This window comes from Diaporthe citri (genome assembly GCF_014595645.1).
Source record: "Diaporthe citri strain NFHF-8-4 chromosome Unknown scaffold_12, whole genome shotgun sequence".
NCBI lineage: Eukaryota > Fungi > Ascomycota > Sordariomycetes > Diaporthales > Diaporthaceae > Diaporthe > Diaporthe citri.
In genome coordinates, this window is record NW_025064857.1 from 1,162,877 (window position 1) to 1,184,431 (window position 21,555).

Below are 21,555 nucleotides of genomic sequence, written 5' to 3' on the forward strand. Positions count from 1 at the left end.
AAACTGCAACAACCATAAAACCCCAACTGTCTGCTGCCATCACTGCTTTTCTCGAGCCTCGCATTCGTCGTCAGAACTTAGAAGACACTCTCACCATCACCACTATCAACCTCCGGCACAATGACAGCAGGAGATTTCCAGCCCGTCTTTTCAACGACCAACTCTCCCGTAGCAGACAGACCCCCTCCTGTCCTGGAAGTAAGCCAAGGTCCATATCCTTCTTGCCCTCATGCGTAGATACTGACCAGCCTCGCAGGCCTTCTTCAAGGACTCATTCAAGCTCTCCACAATTTTGGCCTTGGGCGCTCTCCTCCAGACCATAGTGATCTCGGTCCTCCCGGCCCGCTACGCCCTCATCCCACTCGCCCTCCTGCTCGGCATTTCCATCATCAACACAATCATCCAGGCCAGATCACCAAAAGACAACTCCTTCACCCTCGACGTCGTCCCCGGCCGGGTGACAGCCCAGCTCCCCTCCCGCACGACCGGAGCCTTCGGCACCCGGCCCGCCGCCGAGCCCCTGGTCGTCTTCCACCTCGGCGTGCGCTTCAACCACCCTCTCGGGCTCCTCAGCCCCGGCGCCCAGGAGATCGGCGACTCCTTCACGGCCATGATCAAGGCCCTGGGCGACCGGCGCGACGAGTTCGGCATGCTGCACATCACCAGCTGGCGCGCCGCCGAGAGGCAGTCCAACAACACGCTCATGATCATCGCCTACTTCCGCGACGTCGCCGGCCTCAACCGGTTCGCGCACGACGCGGTCCACCGCGAGGGGTGGGATTGGTATTTGCGTTTTGCCAAGAAGGAGGGGAACTCGCACGTCGGCATCTTCCACGAGACGTTTGTCACGCGGCCTGGTGATTACGAGACTATCTATGTGGACTGCCCGCCGACACTACTGGGCGCTGCGAACGTCAGGGTTGGTGATGCGGGCGGGGAGAAGGCGTCACAGGGAGGGGAGACGTGGGCCCGGCCGCTGGTTAGCGCGAATCACTCTGCGCTGCGTAGCCAGTCACAGCGTATGGGCACGGCACTCCCATTTGAGGGCGACGTTGAGATGTACTGAGGTACCATGGGTAACATGGCTGCTGGTTACGGATGGGCTTGAGGGATTGAGCGGGGTGCTGGCAAGTGAGGTTTTGGCAAGTTTTGGAAGGCGTGTGTGTGTGACTTCTGGTATAGTCGGATGATAGTGGGCATAATAAGAGTGCACCCTAGAGCCTCACGGCCAACTCAAATTAATGGAAAACATCCTTTCCAGGTGACCACGGACCTTTGCCGTAGCCAATACTGAACCTCGAAATGGTCTAACACAAATTTGTGTAAATCCTTGGTTATTGGAAGTTCTTTCCAGAGTTCAAAACTCTTTGATCAATTGGAACCGTCTGGTTTAGACCATGATATTGGGTTAGATTGAAAACTCTGAAGCTATTGTATGATCTTGGTGATCACATACCAATGAAAATATGCTTCGTAAACTGTTGACCGTGACGGACATGACATTCGAAGTTTGTCAGTATCCGTAAGGCTTATCCGTAAGGCTCCTCCTTCTCTGAACTAACCGCAAACAGAATCTCGCCTAGTATCCGTCTGATATCCTCAAGCCGGAAAAGTCGCGCCAAACCTCAAAAAGCGAGTTTTCGTCATCGCAGCCTGTGATTCAATTACAATTGTTACCTGACCTCCCACTTTCCAATGCGACCATTGCTTCCTCGACACCCTTGCCATTCAGGCAAGGACCCATGTGCATGCCAGCGTTTGTCGTTTCAGTGCCCAGTCCACCCCCATCCTCCGGGCGCTCTCGACTGTTCGTCTTGGCCATACACCGCTGGCGGGGTATAATACATCGATGTTCCCCGGCCACCTTGGCCCGTGCCTATCGGGGTCCTGACCACTGCTGTAGAAGAACCTGCCTGCTCAATTGTATACTGTCCCTCAGACGTTGTCTGGCCCCCAATAAGGAAGCCGTCGCCTCCGTGAGAAGGGAGAAGCATTCCGGGTGGACTGACACCAGATGAGAGGCGCCCAGGTCCCGCAAAAGGGCCGCCGGAGAGCCCACCGCTACCGCGAGAGAGGCCGTCTGCAGGAGAGCTGCCGTTGGCCTGGTCCCGATTGGCAGGGGAAGGGCCTTGGTGTGCCGCACTTGAGGGTAAGGTTGCGGTTGCAGGAGTCACCAACTGAGATCCAGCATCGGCTGATGGTATTGATGCCGGTGGTATCGATGGTCGTGGAGATGGTGCAGGAGGGCTCCCGGGCGGCGTGTCTGAAGGCGGCAGATCTCGTGGCCTGCGTCGCCTCCGCTCTTCTGCCTTGTATGTTTCGTACTGGAAGTGTCGCATCCTGACCTCCTCCCAAGTGTCCTTCAACGGGCTGTCACAGAAATGACGCCAGCTGGCGGAGCCCCAGTCCAAGTCGGGCGCCGGATATGCGTCGTCAAACGCCAGGTTGATCATCCTCGCTGTCGTAGCCGTGTGCGGCTCGGGCGACCAGGGGAATCGGGCCATTCCGAACAGAGTTGAATATTTGCGGATACCGCCTTCACTGGCACGACTGAGGTAGTCGTGGTAGATGCGGTACGAGGAGCGTTTGTCCCTCCCCGAGCCCAGATACAGCAGAAGGTGCCTGATAGCGACTGCCATGCTCTCGCTGAGTGGGATGAAGTCAAACCGGCCCGAGGTCATGTGGGCGCTCAGGCCCTTTTTTTGGCCGAACCTCGAGACCCTGACCTCGTACCTCTTGTTGCTCACCATCTCCGTCTGGAATCTCGTCACTGATTCCCTCGTCGCATACCACCTGCCGAGCTGAGTCTCGCCATCGGTGTGACTGCCATTCTCGGGGATGGCTGTGACCTGACACTCGTAGAAGAACTCGCCGATGATGGGGAGCAGGCCAGCCCACACCAGCGCGCATCCATGGCCGTGGGTGTCGTCCGGGGTGATTCGTCCCCAGACTGTGGCCCTTCTGTAAAGCACCGGGGCTCTTCCGGTTTGCTCTTGCTCGTCGACAGGAACTTCTTGAGAACTCGACGGCCTCATCAGATCGGCAGGACGGACGGTGCGCGCATTCTGGGCTTCTTCGGCCCGGGCGCAGGGGACGCATGAAAAAATCCCGTGTGTGGTACATCTGCATGGCGGAAGCGTGCTTCTACCACGAGGTCCATTGTTTGTGTGATTGATGGGGTTTCCATCGTTTCCCATGAGTGTGTTAGTCTCTGGCGTAGGTGGAGCCATGATAGGCAAGGGCGTTCCGTCACGGCGTTTTGTGAGTTGCGCCCCTTTCCTTGCACTTGGGGCAGAAGTGAAGCAGGTTTTGTTCCAAATCGTTCCAGAGGCAAAAGCAACCGTAGTTGTCGACAATTTCTTCTGCTACTTAGGCAGAAAAGGCAGGAAGTCAAGTTTGTGGATAGTTCTCTGTGTTCAGAGATTGATTTCAGGATGTGCAACGGCGACAAGTTTGATCTCAGATCACAGCATAACCATGCCTAACTAGCAACAACGCAGAGCAGTCACATATGTTCAATATCATTTAGGCAGTCGCCAATTCATTCAATTGTTGTACTGGACGATGCACTTCAATCTGTCATTGGAAGTGAAATTGGACGAAATCCTATAATACTACTACAGTCTAAAGCTGCACTAGCGACTTAGTCTGGGTATTGTGATAGACTACCACCACTACCACGTCTACAAGCCTGATACGAAACAGAATGAATATATACATATGATATATAAGAACGTTTTAAAGTGCTAGCATCTTGACCGTTCCGAGACGACTAGCGTTGAACTGTCAGTTATTGGGCTTTATTCCGCATTCGTCTGTGATGCTGGAGTCTTGCGCCCAGAAACCAAATCCTTGACTCGTCAAACACGCACGATACCAGCCAAATTACCACCAAAAACTCGAACCAGCTCGACATTACATTCTTTCCCACCCTCTTAACAAAAACAAAAACGGCCATTACCAGGCCATGGCGAGCTCAGCGAATCAACGGGCGTTGAGACCTCCCCGCTCTTGGGATGAACTAGAACAACTCGATTCTTGGGGGTACAGCAGAGTCAAATGGGGCAAAATCGTGAATTTGCAACAGTTTGTCGCAAGTTGCCCTTGGAGAGAGTGCCAAGTGGATTGGATGAACGGGAGGCGATGTCCGTTCAGATGTCGAGGGTGCATAGCCGGGACGACGCCTCTCATGGTACAGGCAGCGTACCGCGAAGCAGAAGCGGCAAGAGAAAAGGCCGCAGAGGAGGCGAGGGCTCTCGAAGATCGCGCCGAGCAGGAAAACCCCGGCCTATACACCCAAGACAAGCTCTGGCTCCCGCACGCGCCTGGCGTCGCCATCATCCGCGGCGACCTCCTGGTCGACGTCGCGAGCTTCTTCCGCGACAGCGACATCACCGTGCGCGAACACAACGCGCCGAACACGAACCGCTCCCTGCAGGGGAAGGGACAGGATATCGTCGAGGCCTACAACGACACGGAAATCAGACGGTTCTTCATGCGCTGGCACGCGCAAGTCCGGGTGCAGATCGACAAATTTCACTCACCGCCTGACACGATCGACCTCGAGAATCCTGGCGAACGGGTCCTCTGCGGTATGCGTGGTGAGCGTGGGAACGCCATATGTGGGCTGATTCTCTTCCTTGGGAGTACTGGGGGGCCCGAGGCCGGAAGGGTCGACAAGAAATGCTCGTACTGGTTTCACTCTGCGTTAGGGTTCCCGGGCAAGGGTATGTGGGATATTGGGGACACTCCGTTCCGTATGGTCAGGGTACCCACCAAGCCGGTTCCTGATGTTTACGATATTATGCTGCGCTTCGACTTGACGAGAGAAAAGGAGCGTGCGAAACACTTCGCCGACAACTTCAGTGAGAATGTGAAGGAGTGGACAGTCCTCCATACGCCATTCGAGGATTTTTACTGGGGCACCTTGCAAAATGTATCTGCTGAGCCTAACGAGGATGACGAGCCCCAGGTGCCTAGCCCGACGGATCCCTCTGAAGACTCCGACGTGACAAATCTATCCGACATGTCTGGTTCGGAAGATCTGGACGGCATCCCCATGAAACCTCGCGAAAGGACTGCTTGTGAAAGGAGACTAGCCGAGGCTCAAGATCAAGCTTCTCGCGAAAGGACACTGGCCGAAGCGCGAGCCGCGCGTTCAAGGGAAATGGCCGAAGATCAAGGTGATTTTGAGAGAAGATTCGCCGAAGTTCGAGCTGCCGACTTGGAGAGACTCACCAAAGCTATAGCTGATCGTGAAAGGAGACACGCCGTTCAAGCTGCTGGCCAAAGGGAGGAACACGCCGAAGCTCAAGCTTCCCGGGAAGCGAGACTCGCCGAAACTCAAGCTGATCATGAAAGGACATACTTTGAAGCCGCTGAGGAAAACGAGGGACTCCAAAATGAATCGGGCGGCACCATGGCCCCTGTGGAAGAAGAGGTCTCCGAAAACGAGCCCAGACGCGACATCACGCGTTTAGCTCCGGAATCCCTTAGGCATGGTGGAAAACTGTGACCGGATGCTTCCCTTCCTGTCTGCATCACTTTGAGGGTCGAGTGATGATGAAACCATGAAATTGGAAAATGAGGACAAATGGACGGCAGCAAGAAGATATTGCCTTGCTTTCCAAACAGGTAGAAGCCAGTGATAGAGGGGTCGTCAAGGATGGTCTCATTATGAGAGTTGATCCTGCATAGCTCATAGATAGCGCCTAAGTTAATGATATAATATAGCATTTAGTTAAGAAATTATTAACCTGTATTGAGTGTACAGGGTTTCCTGACAAAGAAGCCTAATCCGTGACTTCTATGGCGTTAGCGAAGGATCCCCTGACTTTATTGTTTTGTCTGTGCGTGCCACAATAACAATACCAGCTTTTCAAGGCAAAATTATATGGAAAAAAGGTAGCTTTTTTGTAGCATTACATCCCGTATGCGCTGTAACGGTGTAGGTTTAATTAAAAAAGTATAAATTAGAAGTTATGATTGGTTAGATTTGGTTACATTCTTTATGGGGAGTTGTACTGGCATGGGTAATCTTTTAACGGAAACCCTGTAGTGTAAAGAGGGTCCCACTTAGGGATTTAAGAGCACCCCATTCATTCGCCACATCATTTATATGGAGCCATTGAGTAATGATCAGCCTCAACCTAGCATCCAGCATCCAATGTCATTCACATGCGACTGAATGTTCCGGACTCGCTGATGAAGCTGGGTGCCTGGGTGTCTACATTTGCTGCCCTGCTGTCTCTGAACTTGCTAATTTAAGCGTGTTGCATATTGGGGCGGTAACTTTAGCCCTCGAATCTTTGGCCGAAATATGATTTCGCCCTTCATTTGCTGTGACTCTTGGATGTCTCAGGCTGTGGGTGCCTGCTCGTACTGAAATGCTGCCTGCTTCTGCATGTCTCGTTTGTTTCGGGGGTTGAATGCCTTGCCTGAGTAATCTCTTGTTGTATGACAGTACCTCCAAAATTAGAGGCCCAATTATACATCGTTATTGTGCAATCCTATACGGGGCTGATTCAGATCCTCATCGGCTGTGTACTTGTTACACTCATACGAAGCTCAGGCGCAACTCAGATTTGTGAGACTAACATTGCTCTTTAAGCTTCATGGTGGCTCTTCTCATATTGTTTTCTGAAATGAATGCTAAATGAAACTCTATTTAATGTGTATGACGACCGACATCAGACCTGTGAGCATCTTCATTATACATGATCCAGGACAATTTCACTCCAGACTCAACCTACCTCGAGATAGGCACAGCACTGTCTGAAACACAATGTCAGCAAGCCTTGCAGAATCATTCACAGTCTATACGGGATTATGGATCAATTGGAGTTACGGCAAGATCCAGGGTTCTACTCTGACCCTCGACCAGCGTGAGGCTAACTTGCTGATCGCATTCACTGCTCTTTTCGTCACGCTGGTTTCAGTACATGTCTGGAACATTACTTGCTTTGCCCTTCACGCATTCTTTTCGAGCCCACGACGGCACGATGTCGTCCATCATCAAAGACAAGCGATTCTTCGCAATTATCGTGACCCAGGTTCAGCCGCCTTAATGCTTATCCGACTGGCATGGACCTGGCGCCGCATACACAACATCCATAAGCAACTGCCTTTACTAGGATTCACTCTTCTGGTTTCGGTTGGTCTCGCCATTGGCACTGGATTCTCGTCCAGAATCGCTCGGGACGACCATGAAGTCCTGATACGTGGCCATCAATGCGGCCAGTTGAGCAGAGCCAAAAAGGACGACAGTGCTGCACCTGTTCTGGCGGACAGGATGAATATGGCTTTAAATTATGCCGCGCAATGCTATGAGATGTCTAACACACTAAGCGAGTGTGGCGTTCTGATCAACACTCGTTTGAAAACAAGCAAAACTCGCCACACGGAATGCCCCTTTGGCAATTTGTGCAAACCGAATACTACGAGCATCACTATGGACTCGGGAGTTATCGACAGCCATAAAGATCTCGGAATGAATACCCCCAATTCTCAAAGATTTGCTCTTCGATATGTTTGGCAATGCAGCGTTTTGGAAACTCGCGGCCATACCTCGACGATGAACATCTCAAACACCCAGTCATTTAAATTGTACAATTATTCATTGGGTTCTGATGGTGGAGTTCAAACCACTCACATGGCCTCGAACGACGCGCATGATGACTACATGCGATCAATCTTAGCAGAGAATGATGTTCAACGACCACTGGCTCCTCAACCTGACTACAGCCTTGGGTAAGATATATCCACCCACATCTATGACCAGTTACCAATATCTGACTTGTCAAGCGTGGAGATAGCGGTCCTAAGAAACGGCTCTTTCGGCATAGGCGGCTACGGGTTTCGCCCAATCAACGAGCTGGGATCCATGATTGCAGATACACATCTTGTATTCCTGGGTACGAACGCGATCGTTTTCGAAAGAGAAACATTCGATCCGTGGTATCACGCTACCAGGCCGGCCTGGGATATGACGATTGGAGCCGGCATGCCATCAGCGACCATGTATGCAGCAGATGACCCGGCGCCTCCATTGGCATGCCTGGTCCAATATCGAATTTGCAACCCAAATTTGCCCAAAGAAAAGTCTTGCAGTGCACCTATGGGCATATTTGGAGCCGGAGATGAGGCACACAAAGTCTTGACCTACCACGAAGAACATAACGCAATCCAGTGGCTGCAGCATTATTTCTACGCCTTCTCTCAACCTCGAGACATTGTCTTCGGGTTAGGCAGCCACTCTCTGCAATCAAGAAATAGGCTCCAAGCAGGATACCAAGGTGACCTGCCAGTGGATCAATGGGAAAACGATGTCGAACATTGGTTTAACATTGCATCGGCATCTCTTCAGTACTTTCCAGTACTCACCGCGACAGGCTATCTTCCCAACCTGAATGAAGAGGCCATTCTTCGTCCGAGTTCAACCTCAGAGCTGGAAATATGCCAGAACCAGGTACTAACATCTCATTCTAGTTGCATTATTACGTAGATCGGGAAGGCTAATTGACTTATGACAGAAAATCAAGAGCACGGCTTTCGTCTCTTTTAGCGTTCTTTGGATATCACTTGTGTTTGCAGTCGGCCTGCTCCTGATCATCCTCTCCTTATCCCTCGAGTCTCTATGTCGCCTCATCCAAAGGCGGGCCAGCAACATTCGGTATCCGCTCGCTGAGTGGAACAGCAATAGCTGTCTTCAATTGCAAAGACTGGCCTTCGAAGAGCTTGGTATAGGCCAGTGGGAGGGATGCGATCAAAACGTCCCATTCACCGAAGAGCAAATAGACGTTGAGCCTTTGGATCTCTCAGAGCCAAAACACCCAAGACTTTCGAAACCACCAGAATTGTCAGATGGCACTCCAAACATTGAAGACTAAAGATTTTTTGAGCCAGGATATACAGACTATTTCTACAAACGAATGCGGTTCCTTGTCTTGTGGCGGTCTTCTCGGGTAATTCGCCCGGAAGAATAGAAGTGCTTCTAAACGTATTGCATAGGAAGAATACACAATCAAGCGATGCACGTGGTATTACTTGATCATAATTTAGTTGGAATGAGTGAGCGCCTAATATGAGACAGATTCTTTGTGAAGAGCGTGAAGCTTATACGGGTCAGCGGCCAATTCATCAAGCAAACCAAATCTTGGTTCACGCCTATCCCGTGAGAAGGCAAAGCGGCTTCCAGCCTCTTGGAATATGCTGCAGCTGGGCATGCGGACATTAACCAAATCAAGGCCTTTACGCTTGCTCTTGACTTCTTCAGTCCAATTCTGTGGAGCCGCCAGAAGGATTCTCTAAACCAAAAGCAGGTTGGATTATGGAAAGCTTAGAGGATGGTAATGACGAATGGATCAGTACATTCGGGGAGTCAGAAGCTTGGGTTTGCTTGGGTTTGCTTGGTCGTGCTTGGTATTGCTTGGTCGTTGCGACCTGATCATGGACTTATCCGGTGGATTGGTGCCGAGCTGGCACTTCCCACCTAGTCTCCGACTCGTTTGACTTGGGGGACCGGCTAGCGGCTCTTGTCAACGGCGCATAGAATTGAGATCGACCTGAGTCGGCTAAGCTACTCCTGTCGAATTAGAATATTCGAAGGGGCGTGCCATGGCGACAAGGCTCTCGGCATGACCAAGACTTCACCCCAAGAGCCTGGGCAACTGTTATCAACTGCGGGCCTTTACGGCCCACCCAATCCCTATTGACGCGAAATACTTTTTCTTCATGCCACCCTCCGATTCCTACATAGGCTTCGTGATACTGCCGAAACCGAGTAGACCAAGATAGCAGGATGAGGGGAAAAATGTATTGATTGTTGCCCCTACAATCTTCCGGGGCAGGTCCGTATAACCTCGACGCTTCGGAGGAGAGATCCTTGATTTCACGAGGTGCTGGTCGTCGAAGAGAGCCTCAGTCAAAACTCTGCATTTACATCCATAAGCACTGCTGAGAAAATAGTACATGCTCCGTTGGAAACATGTGTCATCTTTTGGAGGACGTAGCGGGATGGGAAGGATTTCATGTCGCCCGTCGCGCTCCAAGTCTTGAGCGGAGCTTCCCGAGCCTAGGCACTGTCCAGTCAGTGGCTCGTATTTAGACATCTAGGTAAATCAACAGACTCATCCCATTGATCATTCAAATCCCTGGCCCATGGCGTAACAGTGGGGAATCGGGTGCTGGTTTGCTTTCCGATGCGTGTGAAGAGCAAGCCCATGAGCTCAAAACCTCCTTTGTCATGGAACAACTGCATTGAAGAGCAAAGTCGATCAATGACATATACCAGACAAGAGCTACTGTATCTTGGAGTCCTAATATGTATTGAAGGTGGTGATTGTGCCAAGCGCAAGGATGGGGACCAATTGGCAGGGATGGGTTCCCTGGTAGCTCCGAGTCCTGGGTATACTGCACTACCGATTCAGCTCCTCCTGGAAAGTCTTTCCCTTTTTATTCAAATTGAATATACTCCACATTTCTATCTTTTTGGGAATCTTTCAGGGATATTGGAAATCATGGCTGGGCATCGCAAAGTGGAAGAAGTGATCAGGCTGCTAATAGTCTTCAGGCACTAATTGAGCCGTCTTCGTGAGGAATAGAATTTATAGCGGTTTGAACGAACGTCCTCCTTAGTGAAAGCTAGCATGTCCGCAAGAGCAAAATTTTCGAACGATCAGCAGAAAACCTGCTCAAATATGCCGTTTTCTGGAGGCAGTGTCAATCAACCGAACGCTGGGTCAAAAGGGTCACAAGTTGATTTATTATCCACCCCTCCACAGGGAAATCTTTCCCTGGCACCCGACTCATTGCCTCTCTGTTCCGCGGATCATTTGGCCTGCCATGACGACTCAATCCACCCGCGGTACCATCCTCTCCTCTGCGAAGAAATAGATCTCACTTCGGCCATCTCTTCCTGGGCCCTCTGTTGTCGCTCCAGTTTGCTCTGGATGGCATCTTGGACAATTTCTCTCATCTGCTCACACATACCGGCTCGTAACTCGTCCAACATGGGTGCCACCTCTTCCCGGACTAAGAGCGGTAGCTCCTTGAGAGTCATCATCGCAGCGTCTTGGGGTAGCAGTGGCTTGTGGTAGCCGTCGTTGCTGCCAGATGCTCCAGCCTCGGAGCTGGCGATGATATTAGGCTCGGCGCTATTTCCGTATCCGTGACCGAGGTGCGGCAGCGGATGGCTCGCCGCTGTCGCGAGATTGACGATGCGTGGAAGGCGCACAGTCGCGAGGAGGCGAACCGTCTGCGCGAGCAAGGCATCGATATGGGCGGTATTCATATTGCACTCCCTGGTGTCAGTCTCCCACTTGTTGAGGGAAACAGCAAGTCGCACCACGGCTGCGAAGACTTCGAAGGTTAGGGCCTTGATATTGTTGTCCGTGCCATGTCCGGCTGTGGTCCCGTGGAGCCAGTCACATTGTTTGCCAAACTCCACAATGTCCTTCAAGATGAGCAGAAACTTGTCCAGCACTAGGTGGATTTCCGTGTCGTTGCGTTTGTCGTCGTAATTGTTGTTGTCCAGCCCGCCTTCGTCTGATGACGGAATGCTGCCCTTGCCTTTTCCCTTGCCCTTGCCTGGAACCTCCGACATACTATCACTCTGGCCATGCTGACTTAGGCGCTTCTCTAGCATCTGCTGTTGGCGCGCCATTTCGACAAAAATCTTGCCGTTCAAGTCCATATCCACTTCTTTGGTGCGGTGAATGAAGTGACGGTATAACACTCTTGCTCTCAAGTGCCTCATTTGCCGGCTATTATCCAAGTTCATTCGACCCATGCTAGCAACATATTCTTCCTCGTACCTCCTGGCATCACGGCGCAAGAGGCGCCTCCTTGCGTGCAGGAAGTCGACGTCGTCAAGATACTCGTAACCTTGGCCTGAGAAGATGCCTGCGCGTTGAAAGGCGTGCTTCATACTCACCATCGCACGCTCCGACGGGGTTTAAGTCGGCATCATCCATCAGACATTCTTTAATGTCAGTTTCGAATGTGCTCATAAGGAGTACATGGAGGTTTGCAAGGGTTTCATCCTTGACAAGATCATGAACGAGTTGGAGGACATCCTTGCGCTCGACGTCCTTGGACTGCAGAGGAATTCCATAGCGGCCGTCCAGCACGATGAAGACGTCCTGCTGAATCCTCCCGATCACGTCTTTCACCTTTTCGAGAAGGACTTGCTTGTTCGGAGGCGGATTTTGGTTACAAATGGTCATCAACCACCCGTTGACGTCCGCGAGATGGACTGCTGGCTAGCAGTCCTCGCAGGATAGACCGAAGGACATGCTTCAGACCTTGGCTATTCAAGCCGTTGGACTGAGAATACCAATACACCATGACTTTCTGACAAGGAATATCTGAGCGACGAGTCGTTGCGAGATTTTCGATGATGGTGGAGCTTTGATTCGAATTAGCGGCGGGGGGGCCATATTTGTACACTAATTATCAGTCTATCACGGAGGGGCAGACATACCAAAGCGATGACTTTCCGTAGCCAGCTGCGCCCAGCTTCACGTTAGCATGGAGAGCTGGAAGACGTGGCTTGAAAGATGAACGTAGACACTGACATGGTGCATGGAGCCAGAGGACACTCTGCGGATACTTCTTCCAATCAACGTATTCTTGCTTCCGGAGAAACCAGTGATCATCTTCTTTCCTTATCTTCTCAATGGCATGTCGCAGGTCTTCATGTCTTTCTGTGCTTGAGCTTATCTTGGGGCTGAGCCAATCGAGAACTCTGCCTTCTACTAAGACTTGAAGGCGATGTTTTGTTGCGGCTTGAAATCGACCCAAGTCGTTGATAATCTTAGCGGCGTCTTCTCTTTTCGTGTCCTCCCGGAACTTTGCCTCATCTGCGGTGTCGAAGATTAGTGAAAAAATGCGCCAATGAAGTCGTCCCGTGCAAAGTGGTTTATCTCACATTCGCGATTGACACGATCTTCCCATTTCTCCAATAAGTTGTCCTTCTTCTCAACAGTTTTCTTGAGGCTTTCGAATGGCTCCTCCGTAAGTGCTCTGAAACTTCCCTTGATTTGAGCTGTTGGCGCAATTAGGTCAGCGAGATAATTCTAGCTAGGCTCACTTTTTCCATGCAAAAACTCACTAAAATACGACCGATCCAACGCTTCCTTGACCGCCGCTGAGTAGTTCAAAATGGCTACATAGACCTCCACGATGGAATTTTCTAGCTTTTCCGTGTCGAGCTTGGCCTCCTTTGAAAGGGTCTGGCGAAGGTAACTCTCGATCTTGGTATATCTGGCGAGGAGCTCGGCACAGTCTGCACTTGCCTCGAACGCCCGATCCATTCGGTTTCTGTCGTTCTCAACCAACTGAATGAGTCAGTCAAACGAAGCCTGAATTGTCAACTAGTCATTTTGAAACCGGTCATTGCTACTGTCAACCCGAAAGACAGCACTGCCCATACACAGGATCCATATCCAGAGGGGTCAAACTTCAATCCGACGTCGACGAGCTGTTTTATGGTCAAAATAGAGACCAACACCCTCTTTCCTTGACCGACGGCGATGACTTCGGATTCTGGTCCCCATCGGTTCTGATATTCTTCCAGCTTTTTCCTCGTCCCGTCGATCACTTCATTCACGTAGTCGGACTTGTTTGCGAGTATCTCCCGATTCTTCTCGTCTTCGGACAAATCGTCCCTTCCCTTGATGATTGTGTTCGCATTGGACACCTTAAGCTGTTCATCTGAAGTCTCGGAGCGTGGTATGTTTCATGACCTCAACTGATCTCTGTCAGAATATATAAACTCTCTAAGCTGCACACTGGTAGCGCTTTTTATTTCTTACAGGTTATGAGCCCGGATGGCTTATTGGGAAGAGCAACAAACTTTAATTAATTAATAATACGGAGGTTTCTACCTGGCTTGGCAACCCAGGGTCTTTACTCCAATACCAAGATTACATGAGGTTGTGCGTTTAAGTCCCTGAGTAATTAATAATTCTAACCTAATACCCATAAACCCAGTGTATAGCTTAAGGGGGCATGTCAGAATATATAAACTCTCTAAGCTGCACACTGGTAGCGCCTTTTATTTCTTACAATCTCTTGCTTTCTCGGTCAGCGCGGTGGATTTCCACGCTTCAGCCCACGGGTTGCGGGTCGGGGCAGTCGGCGGAGACCGGTCTCTCTCACTATGGGAGCCGTCCTCTTCATGACCGCCATCTTGGTCGTGTATACCAACGTCGCCATCTGTTGCCGGACTTGCTTTGCCTGCGAGGTTTTCTTGATCTAGGGTGGGGCCTCCCATGTTGGAGCCTGGCTCCAGTTTCTCAACCAGATTAGTCTCTGAGACAAGGCTTTGAGATAATGTTTCGGTAGGTGGTGTAGGTGGCCGATCTGGCTCGACTGACAACGCCGGTACCGTTTCAGAACAGTCTCTGCGCGCCTTGACACGCTGGAAGAAAGTTCTGAGGCGGAACTTGAAGCTTCTATGCTTGGAAATGCCTTGCCTCTTCTCTTGGGCTACATGCTTGGTTGCTTGAGCCATTGTGACGTTGATAAGACGGATTCAATCGAGGAGGAGGTCGAGTATCAAAGTTTGAGTTACGATAGAAAATCACATCCAGTGACGCAGAGGGTAGAAGGCAAGCATTACTGCGTTTCTTGAAGGCAGAATCTGAAATGATATCAAGCTGGCAGTAGCGGAGAGGTCCCGAAAATTCGTGCTGCATGAAAACTGTGGAGAACCTTCAGTGAGCGCGTATAGGGTGGCGCTGATCTATCCGTGTGATCATGGTGAAGCCCTGGAGGGCGACGGAGAAAGCCGTCCGCACTTCCAAATCTTTACCGAAATACCAACAATTCCCGGCTTTTACCAGCGTATATGTACATTTCATAAGCGCGTGTTAGTATTTATTCATGGCATAGTATTGAGGATTGAAAATCCTGTCTTCATCTCGAGTTTTTCTTACCCATTCACTCAGAATAGTGGTGGTGTGTTGTTGGTTGAATGTGGTAATGCATTTTAGTCCTCGGTGGTTGGCCGGCTTCTACCGTTGTCGACCTTGAACTTCGATGAATTATTTTGGAGCCATGATTTAAGCGAATCCGCGCAACTACTATTGTAACATGATCAGCAATTTCAGTCACAAGAAAAAGCAAACCGACAACAGACTATACGGCCTCAGCGCTCGTTCCCCCACCTCAGGTGGAACCGAGCTGAAGATGGCCCCGTTGTTGCTCAGCTATCACACCAACACTTTATTTCTCGTTGAGTAAAAAGGGTGAGAGAAGCCCGATGCACGAGATTGACATTGCTTCGCAGTGAGTGGAGAGGATAAGATAGCTTTGGTGTATCTGACAGTACTCCAAGATGCTAAGAGGGGGCTTCAAACATGAATATGGAGATTCGCACCTGCAAAAACGGAGGGTACACCGGCACATCACCACCTCACCCACACTCAACACCCATACCCAACACCTACACCTAACACACCTACACCTAACACACCTACACCCATGTATCTACTACCTACACCCATGCCTCTACCTATATACCTACACCCATACCTACACCTATATACCTAGCGTATACCTAATTAATATACCTAATTAAACTTAGGTATATAGGTATTAGGTATAAGTAAACGAATTAAACAAGGGTGATATGCTCTGATAGCTATGGCTATGGTATAAGTTGATGTACCGGTGTACCCTGTTTTTGCAGGTGCGAATCTCCGCATTCTCAAACATATACATTGAAATGAAATCACGGCCACATATAAGGCGAAAAGAAAGGAAGCAACAAGAGGCCTAGAGAACGCAAGGTCTTGATTAGTTCAATGTTGATTAATATCCACATCTTAAATATTACACCGCCAGACAGCCAACGCTGCAGATGTAAATCAACCACTGGATGCCTCGTGGCGACGGGAAAGTCATAACAGATCAGAGATATTCACATGCTGCGGCCTGCTGGTGCTCACCGGGCATTTCGTCTGTGTTATCACTTACAACTGCGAGGGTGATGCCTCATGATACTTAGGCCTACTTGCAACCATACCGGCTCTTCGGAAGCTACCGGACACGGGAGTGATATATAGGAATGCTGCAGAAATGGAGAAAAACTTTCTCCACTGTTTAAGGACTTTCTAGACTATGAATCACAAATTCTGGATGTTTCGGATGCGGGGCCGAATCTCATGCTTTCTACGTGTGAACAGAGAAGGGTGTGACCAAGGTAATTTTTCTTAAAACTCGTACCACACGGTTTCACATCAGCAATGGGTAGGAGATCACATAGGATTACTTGGAAGGCCAAACAGTGCAAATAAGAAGACCTCATTGGTAGGCGGACCATTTCAAGCGATGGATGCAGCCATGCAGCAACATGTTCCAAACATTGGTCGATTTAGAGCAATTTGGCACTTCGCAACTTATGTAGCGAGTGGTGTCTTGCCAATTCTGTGTAACCCCGGCTGTAGAAAGACAATTCGTTGAATATATACAAAATCTCCACAAGTGAGAAGTGGGAATCCGGGGGGGGAGAGAGAGAGTCTGATTTACGCTATGGGCCGCAGGCCTATGGCGACGGCAGTACGTACGTTTAAGCATGCATAGATATAGCTGCCAGTAGGTGCTATTTAGTGGCTACCTTTTATAGGGTATAGGGCGTAATTATAAATAATAGCGGGCTAATAAGCATAATTATATGCAAAGAGTGGGTATAGTGGTTTCCTAAAATCATAGCAATGCTATAATAGCTTAAATAGCGGGCTAAGGAGTACTTGCTTAGTTAATAAATCCTGCAAAAATAATAAACTTTGCATATTAACACCTAAAAACCCCTATCTTCTTTATATAATAAGTTATAGGCTTATGATACTTTTATATTTATTTCTAGGCCCTTTATTAATATTAAGAATGCTATAAAAGTAATTAAGTATAATTACGCTAAGCGTGAAATGAATTGCAAAAGTTTAATATATAGTTTATTAAAAGAAAGAGCCGCTAAAACCTTGATTTTAAGCCTTAAATAAGCGAGAATAAAGGAAAATTTAATAATATAAGGGAAATAAAATAAAGAAATATATATAAAAGGGAAAAATATAAAGGGATTAGGTCTTTTTAAGGGGGTGCTTATTAAAGAAATAGGAGCGCTTTGCTAGGTTAATAAAATGCTTAAATTCCATGCTTATTATATAATTAATAGTAACTTTAGGAAAAGGGATTAACTTTTTTTAAAGGTATTTAAGGATATAGGTGCATTAAAAAATATATTTAAGGGTTTTTTAATGGTTATAGCAATAGCGGGTATTTGCGTTATTATGATAGAATTTCTTATAATATAATTTAAAGTCGCTATAGCTAAAGCATATAGTAAGTAATTATTGCAATACTTACTATAAGATGTTAAGTTTAAGTGGGTATTATACCTTAGTTATAAGGTTAAAGGCTTTATATTTTTTTAAAGCGTTAGCTTGCTATTATTTTTAAAAGTTTTCATTAGCTTATTAATAAATTATTTTATAAATAACTGCTAGAGTAGTTTTTGCAGCTAATGATAAGGGAAGGTAATAGCCCTTATTAATAAATTTATTAGCTTTTTTATTGCCTTTAATGCTTATATAGTTAGGGCTTTAATGAGTTAAAACATTTTTATAGATATTAGCCAGCTCCTTAAACTTGCGAAATTTCCTTTAAGAGGAAGTAGTTAAAATGCCTTGCAGGGATTGGATAATAAAGGTATTATTAATATAGATATGTATTTTAATTAAAGATGGATGCTTATTAAAGTTAGTAATGCAAAGCATAATAAATAGGCCTTGCAAGGCTTTAATTGCTTTGGCATTAAAGATCTTAGCTTTACTTATGCAGCCTTTTAAAGTATAAATAAGGTAATTGCCTTAATATAAGGCAAACCCTTATTTTATTACTTTATCTTTTTACTTAAATTTATTTAAGTATATTATTATATTAAATAATGAGATTAACTTAAGCTATTATAAATATTTATAGGTTGCGGCTTTTTTTTTAAGCAAAATAATTAATAAAAGTAAGTCCTTAGTATAGTAATAAAGTTATAACTTAGGGTATTTAAAGGATGATAAGAGCTTAATAAGGTATTTAAGGTTAATGAAAGCCTTGCAGCGTTTTATATAGGCGTTATAGCGCATAATTAAAAGGTAGTTAGGGTTTAATATAGCTAAGTGGAATGCATAATAATTTTTTATAATTATAAATAAAATATTTATATATAGGATATTAACTTTTTTATAAAGCGCATTAATTAGCAAGGTTTTAAATATTAAAAGCGTGGTAAGGAGAGCTAGTTAAAGGGAGGAATTAATTTTATTAATTATCTTTTTATTGCTTATAATAATCTTTTTATAAGAGGGAGCTATTATAAGTTTATTATGCTTATGAAATTAGATTTTGGTTTTATAAAGAGCAATTAGCTTAATATAAGTGCATATTGCTTATTTTATAAAGCGTAATAGCGATCTTTAAAATATTATATAAAGTAAGCATATATAGCCCTTTATTTATTAAGCTTTGCTTATTTATTTATTTATATATAATTAAAATTTTAGCTTATGATTAAATTAAATGCTTAATTAATGAAGGGTTTTTAAGGGTTTTTTCTTTATTATATTGTAATAAATAAATAGTAAGTGATTTACTTTATTATATATAAAATAAATTATCTTTATCTTTTTTTAAAAAATTAAATAATATTATTTTAACCTTATTATAGGAGCTTATTAAGCTTATTTATAGCTTTATTAGTTATGTTTATAAGGGAGTTATTAATAGTAATTAAGGTATGATTATTAATATATTTAAATCTTTTCTTTGGCTTATTAAGGTGATAAATTAGCTTAGTATATAAGAAAAAAAGGATGGATAATAGGGAAGAACCTTGAGAAAGGCTATATAATAGCTTAAAAAACTTTGTTATTGCTTGCTATAGGCAAACTTAAGCTATATATTTTATAAGGAAGGAAATGATAAGCTTAATTAAAATAAAGAGCTATCCTTAATTTTGCATTATAAAAGTAAGTTTATTATAAAGGATTGCATTAAAAGCCTTAAATACATTAAATATAATTATAGTAATTAATTTGCTAATAGCTAGTATTATTAAGATATTATATATAAGTAAGCAAGCTAAGTTAATAATAAATCTTTTGGATAATGCTTTAACTTAGTTTAAAAATAAAACCTTGTAGGTAAGCATAAGGTGGGAGATTTGTTAAGTAAATAGTTGCTTAAGTTTCTTGCTAAGTATTAAAATAAGAGCTATAAGTTTCTAGCCCCTTATTTATATAAAATCTTAATTACTTATCTTAAGAATTATAATAATCTTTATTAATTAAAATACCTAAGGGAAGTATTTTAATATAAGGTATAGCTTATAATAAGCTTAAATAAGCTTGCTTATAGCTGCTTATATAATGCATAGAATTTTAATTATAATACTGTTAATGCTTAGGGTGGTGTTGCTTATATGGGTAATAACGTTAATAGCCTTATTTAGGAGTACCGTGGGATTTTAAGAAATGGCTTGCTGCGATATTAACGGTATTTAGGGGTTTAGGATATTATTATTAAAGTTAAAGCGTTATAGGATTGCTTGCTTAAGCGCTATAGCCTTATCTTCCTAAGTAATAAAAACTTGCCCTTTTAAGGCTAAGGGTAGCGGCGTAATAAATAGTTAAACTTTATATTAGTTAATAATTTAATATATATCCTTATAGGATTAGTATTTATTAATTATTAAGCAGTTTTAATATTATTTAGTTTTATGGATTTTGGCTTAAAATTTAAGTCTTGCTATATAATAAGATAAGTAAAGTTAATTATTTTAAAGGTAATATTTATTTAGCATATGCTTGTATTTTATAATATATTCTTTTATTTATTATGCAATATATTAATTTTATTAGGTATGGTATTTTGTTGCCTTAATTGCATTTTAAATAATCTTAATTAGTTTAAAGGCATAGGTATTTAGTAAGGTGATTATTGTTTTTAATAAGGGGAGGCTTGGAATAGTGGTTTTAATAAGATTAACTAAGCGCTTTAGCTTTTTCTTATTATGCTTAATATAGCTAAGGGGGGTAGCCTTAGTAAAGAATAGTGAAAGAGTTATAATTATAGTAAAGTAATTTAATCCTATATTTAAGTGCTTCTTAATATTGCAAAAGTTAAGGGTAATATTAATAAGAATTAAGTTTAATATATTACTAAACCCATTAATAAGAACTTTATAAGCATTAAGCATTATTATGTTATGCTTATTTAATTAGTTAGTAAGGAAGGCTTTAATATTAAAGGCTGGCTTATTGCTTTATTATTATTAAAAGATAAAGTTAAAGTTCTTTATTAAAATATAGTTTTTTAATAGGGCTTAAGTATTAAGAATTTGCTAAACCTTTAAGGTATTAGCTATAGCAATAGGAATGTTATATGCATTTATATAAGTTTGCTTATTAATTTTTACTTATAATATATTATAAGTAGGGGTTATTAAGAGCTAATTTGCTATTAGCTTATAGCTTTTGTAAATATATATTGTAATTTATAAGCGGTTATTATTAAATATTTAACGCTTATATAAAAGAAAGAAGTTAAAGCTAAAGTATATTTTAATAATATATTGCTTAAAATTAAAAATATAGGTTTAAGGCTCTTATAATAAGATTATATTTAAGCAATTAGCCTATATTAGCTTAAAAACAGCATTATATATTGCTTTACCTTATATATCTTTATTAACATTTAATTAAAAGATAATTTCATTAATAAGGCATTAAGTGCTTTGCTTATATGGATATTAAGGGCGTTTATTTATATATAAATGCATAAATAAAGGTTAATAAGCATATTACTTAAGAGTTAATATTTATTATAAAATTAGCTTGCTTATTAATTAATTGCTTTTTTAAAAATTGCATTAATTAATAAGAAATGGTAATAAAGCGCTTTTTAGCTAAGGGGAAGGAAATTAAGGCAAGGGTGCTTTTATTTTGCTTCTTTGCCTTCCTAGCTAAGTTTTATTTTAAGTAAAGGGCGTTAAAGGTTTAAAAGCCTTCTTCGCAGATTTGTTTTTATTGCTCCTTAGTAAGCTAAATCATAACCCCTTTACGCTTAATAGGGTAAGCTAGGCACTTTAATATGTTTAATATATAAGGGCCTTAGTAGTTTATGCATTATATTAAGGAAGTATATCCCTTATGGCTATATTTGCTACTATTGCAATTATAGTAGTGGACTTAGTAGATATAATGGCTTATTTTATAAAATTTTTAATAATTAGTATATTAAGATAAATAGAATTTCTTTTAAAGTAAGCGGGAAAGAAGGCTTTATTTAAAGAGAATAAACCTTTATATTATTAGCTTTATAAATAAAATAATTTAAGTATTAATGCTTATATAATTATTATAATAGCATAAATAATAGTAAGCTATTAGCTATTATTAAGTTTATATATAAACTTTATTTAGCATTACCTTATTTATATTAATAAATTTACCATTAAGATTAGTAATTTAAATAAATATATTAGCTATATAATAAGTA

At 44.3% G+C, this 21,555-nt stretch overlaps 5 protein-coding genes across 5 annotated transcripts; 3 read left to right on the forward strand and 2 right to left on the reverse strand.

Annotated features, from left to right (window-relative positions):
- Positions 1–120: 120 nt before the first annotated feature.
- INS49_004617 (uncharacterized protein) lies at positions 121–1,066 on the forward strand (the record flags this gene model as incomplete). Its single annotated transcript, XM_043165405.1, has 2 exons — positions 121–198; positions 257–1,066. 2 exons carry the CDS (start codon positions 121–123, stop codon positions 1,064–1,066), a joined length of 888 nt encoding a protein of 295 aa, XP_043018120.1.
- A 700-nt stretch (positions 1,067–1,766) lies between these two features.
- INS49_004618 (uncharacterized protein) lies at positions 1,767–3,035 on the reverse strand (the record flags this gene model as incomplete). The annotated part of the gene is made up of 1 exon (XM_043165406.1): positions 1,767–3,035. One exon carries the CDS (start codon positions 3,033–3,035, stop codon positions 1,767–1,769), a length of 1,269 nt encoding a protein of 422 aa, XP_043018121.1.
- A 1,154-nt stretch (positions 3,036–4,189) lies between these two features.
- INS49_004619 (uncharacterized protein) lies at positions 4,190–5,515 on the forward strand (the record flags this gene model as incomplete). The annotated part of the gene is made up of 1 exon (XM_043165407.1): positions 4,190–5,515. The coding sequence occupies one exon, from the start codon at positions 4,190–4,192 to the stop codon at positions 5,513–5,515; it is 1,326 nt and encodes a 441-aa protein (XP_043018122.1).
- Positions 5,516–7,651: 2,136 nt separating this feature from the next.
- INS49_004620 (uncharacterized protein) lies at positions 7,652–8,888 on the forward strand (the record flags this gene model as incomplete). Its single annotated transcript, XM_043165408.1, has 3 exons — positions 7,652–7,749; positions 7,804–8,467; positions 8,532–8,888. The coding sequence occupies 3 exons, from the start codon at positions 7,652–7,654 to the stop codon at positions 8,886–8,888; spliced, it is 1,119 nt and encodes a 372-aa protein (XP_043018123.1).
- A 1,940-nt stretch (positions 8,889–10,828) lies between these two features.
- INS49_004621 (uncharacterized protein) lies at positions 10,829–14,515 on the reverse strand (the record flags this gene model as incomplete). Its single annotated transcript, XM_043165409.1, has 9 exons — positions 10,829–11,901; positions 11,933–12,253; positions 12,303–12,406; positions 12,482–12,506; positions 12,564–12,860; positions 12,929–13,045; positions 13,112–13,232; positions 13,478–13,713; positions 14,068–14,515. The coding sequence occupies 9 exons, from the start codon at positions 14,513–14,515 to the stop codon at positions 10,829–10,831; spliced, it is 2,742 nt and encodes a 913-aa protein (XP_043018124.1).
- Positions 14,516–21,555: the final 7,040 nt, after the last annotated feature.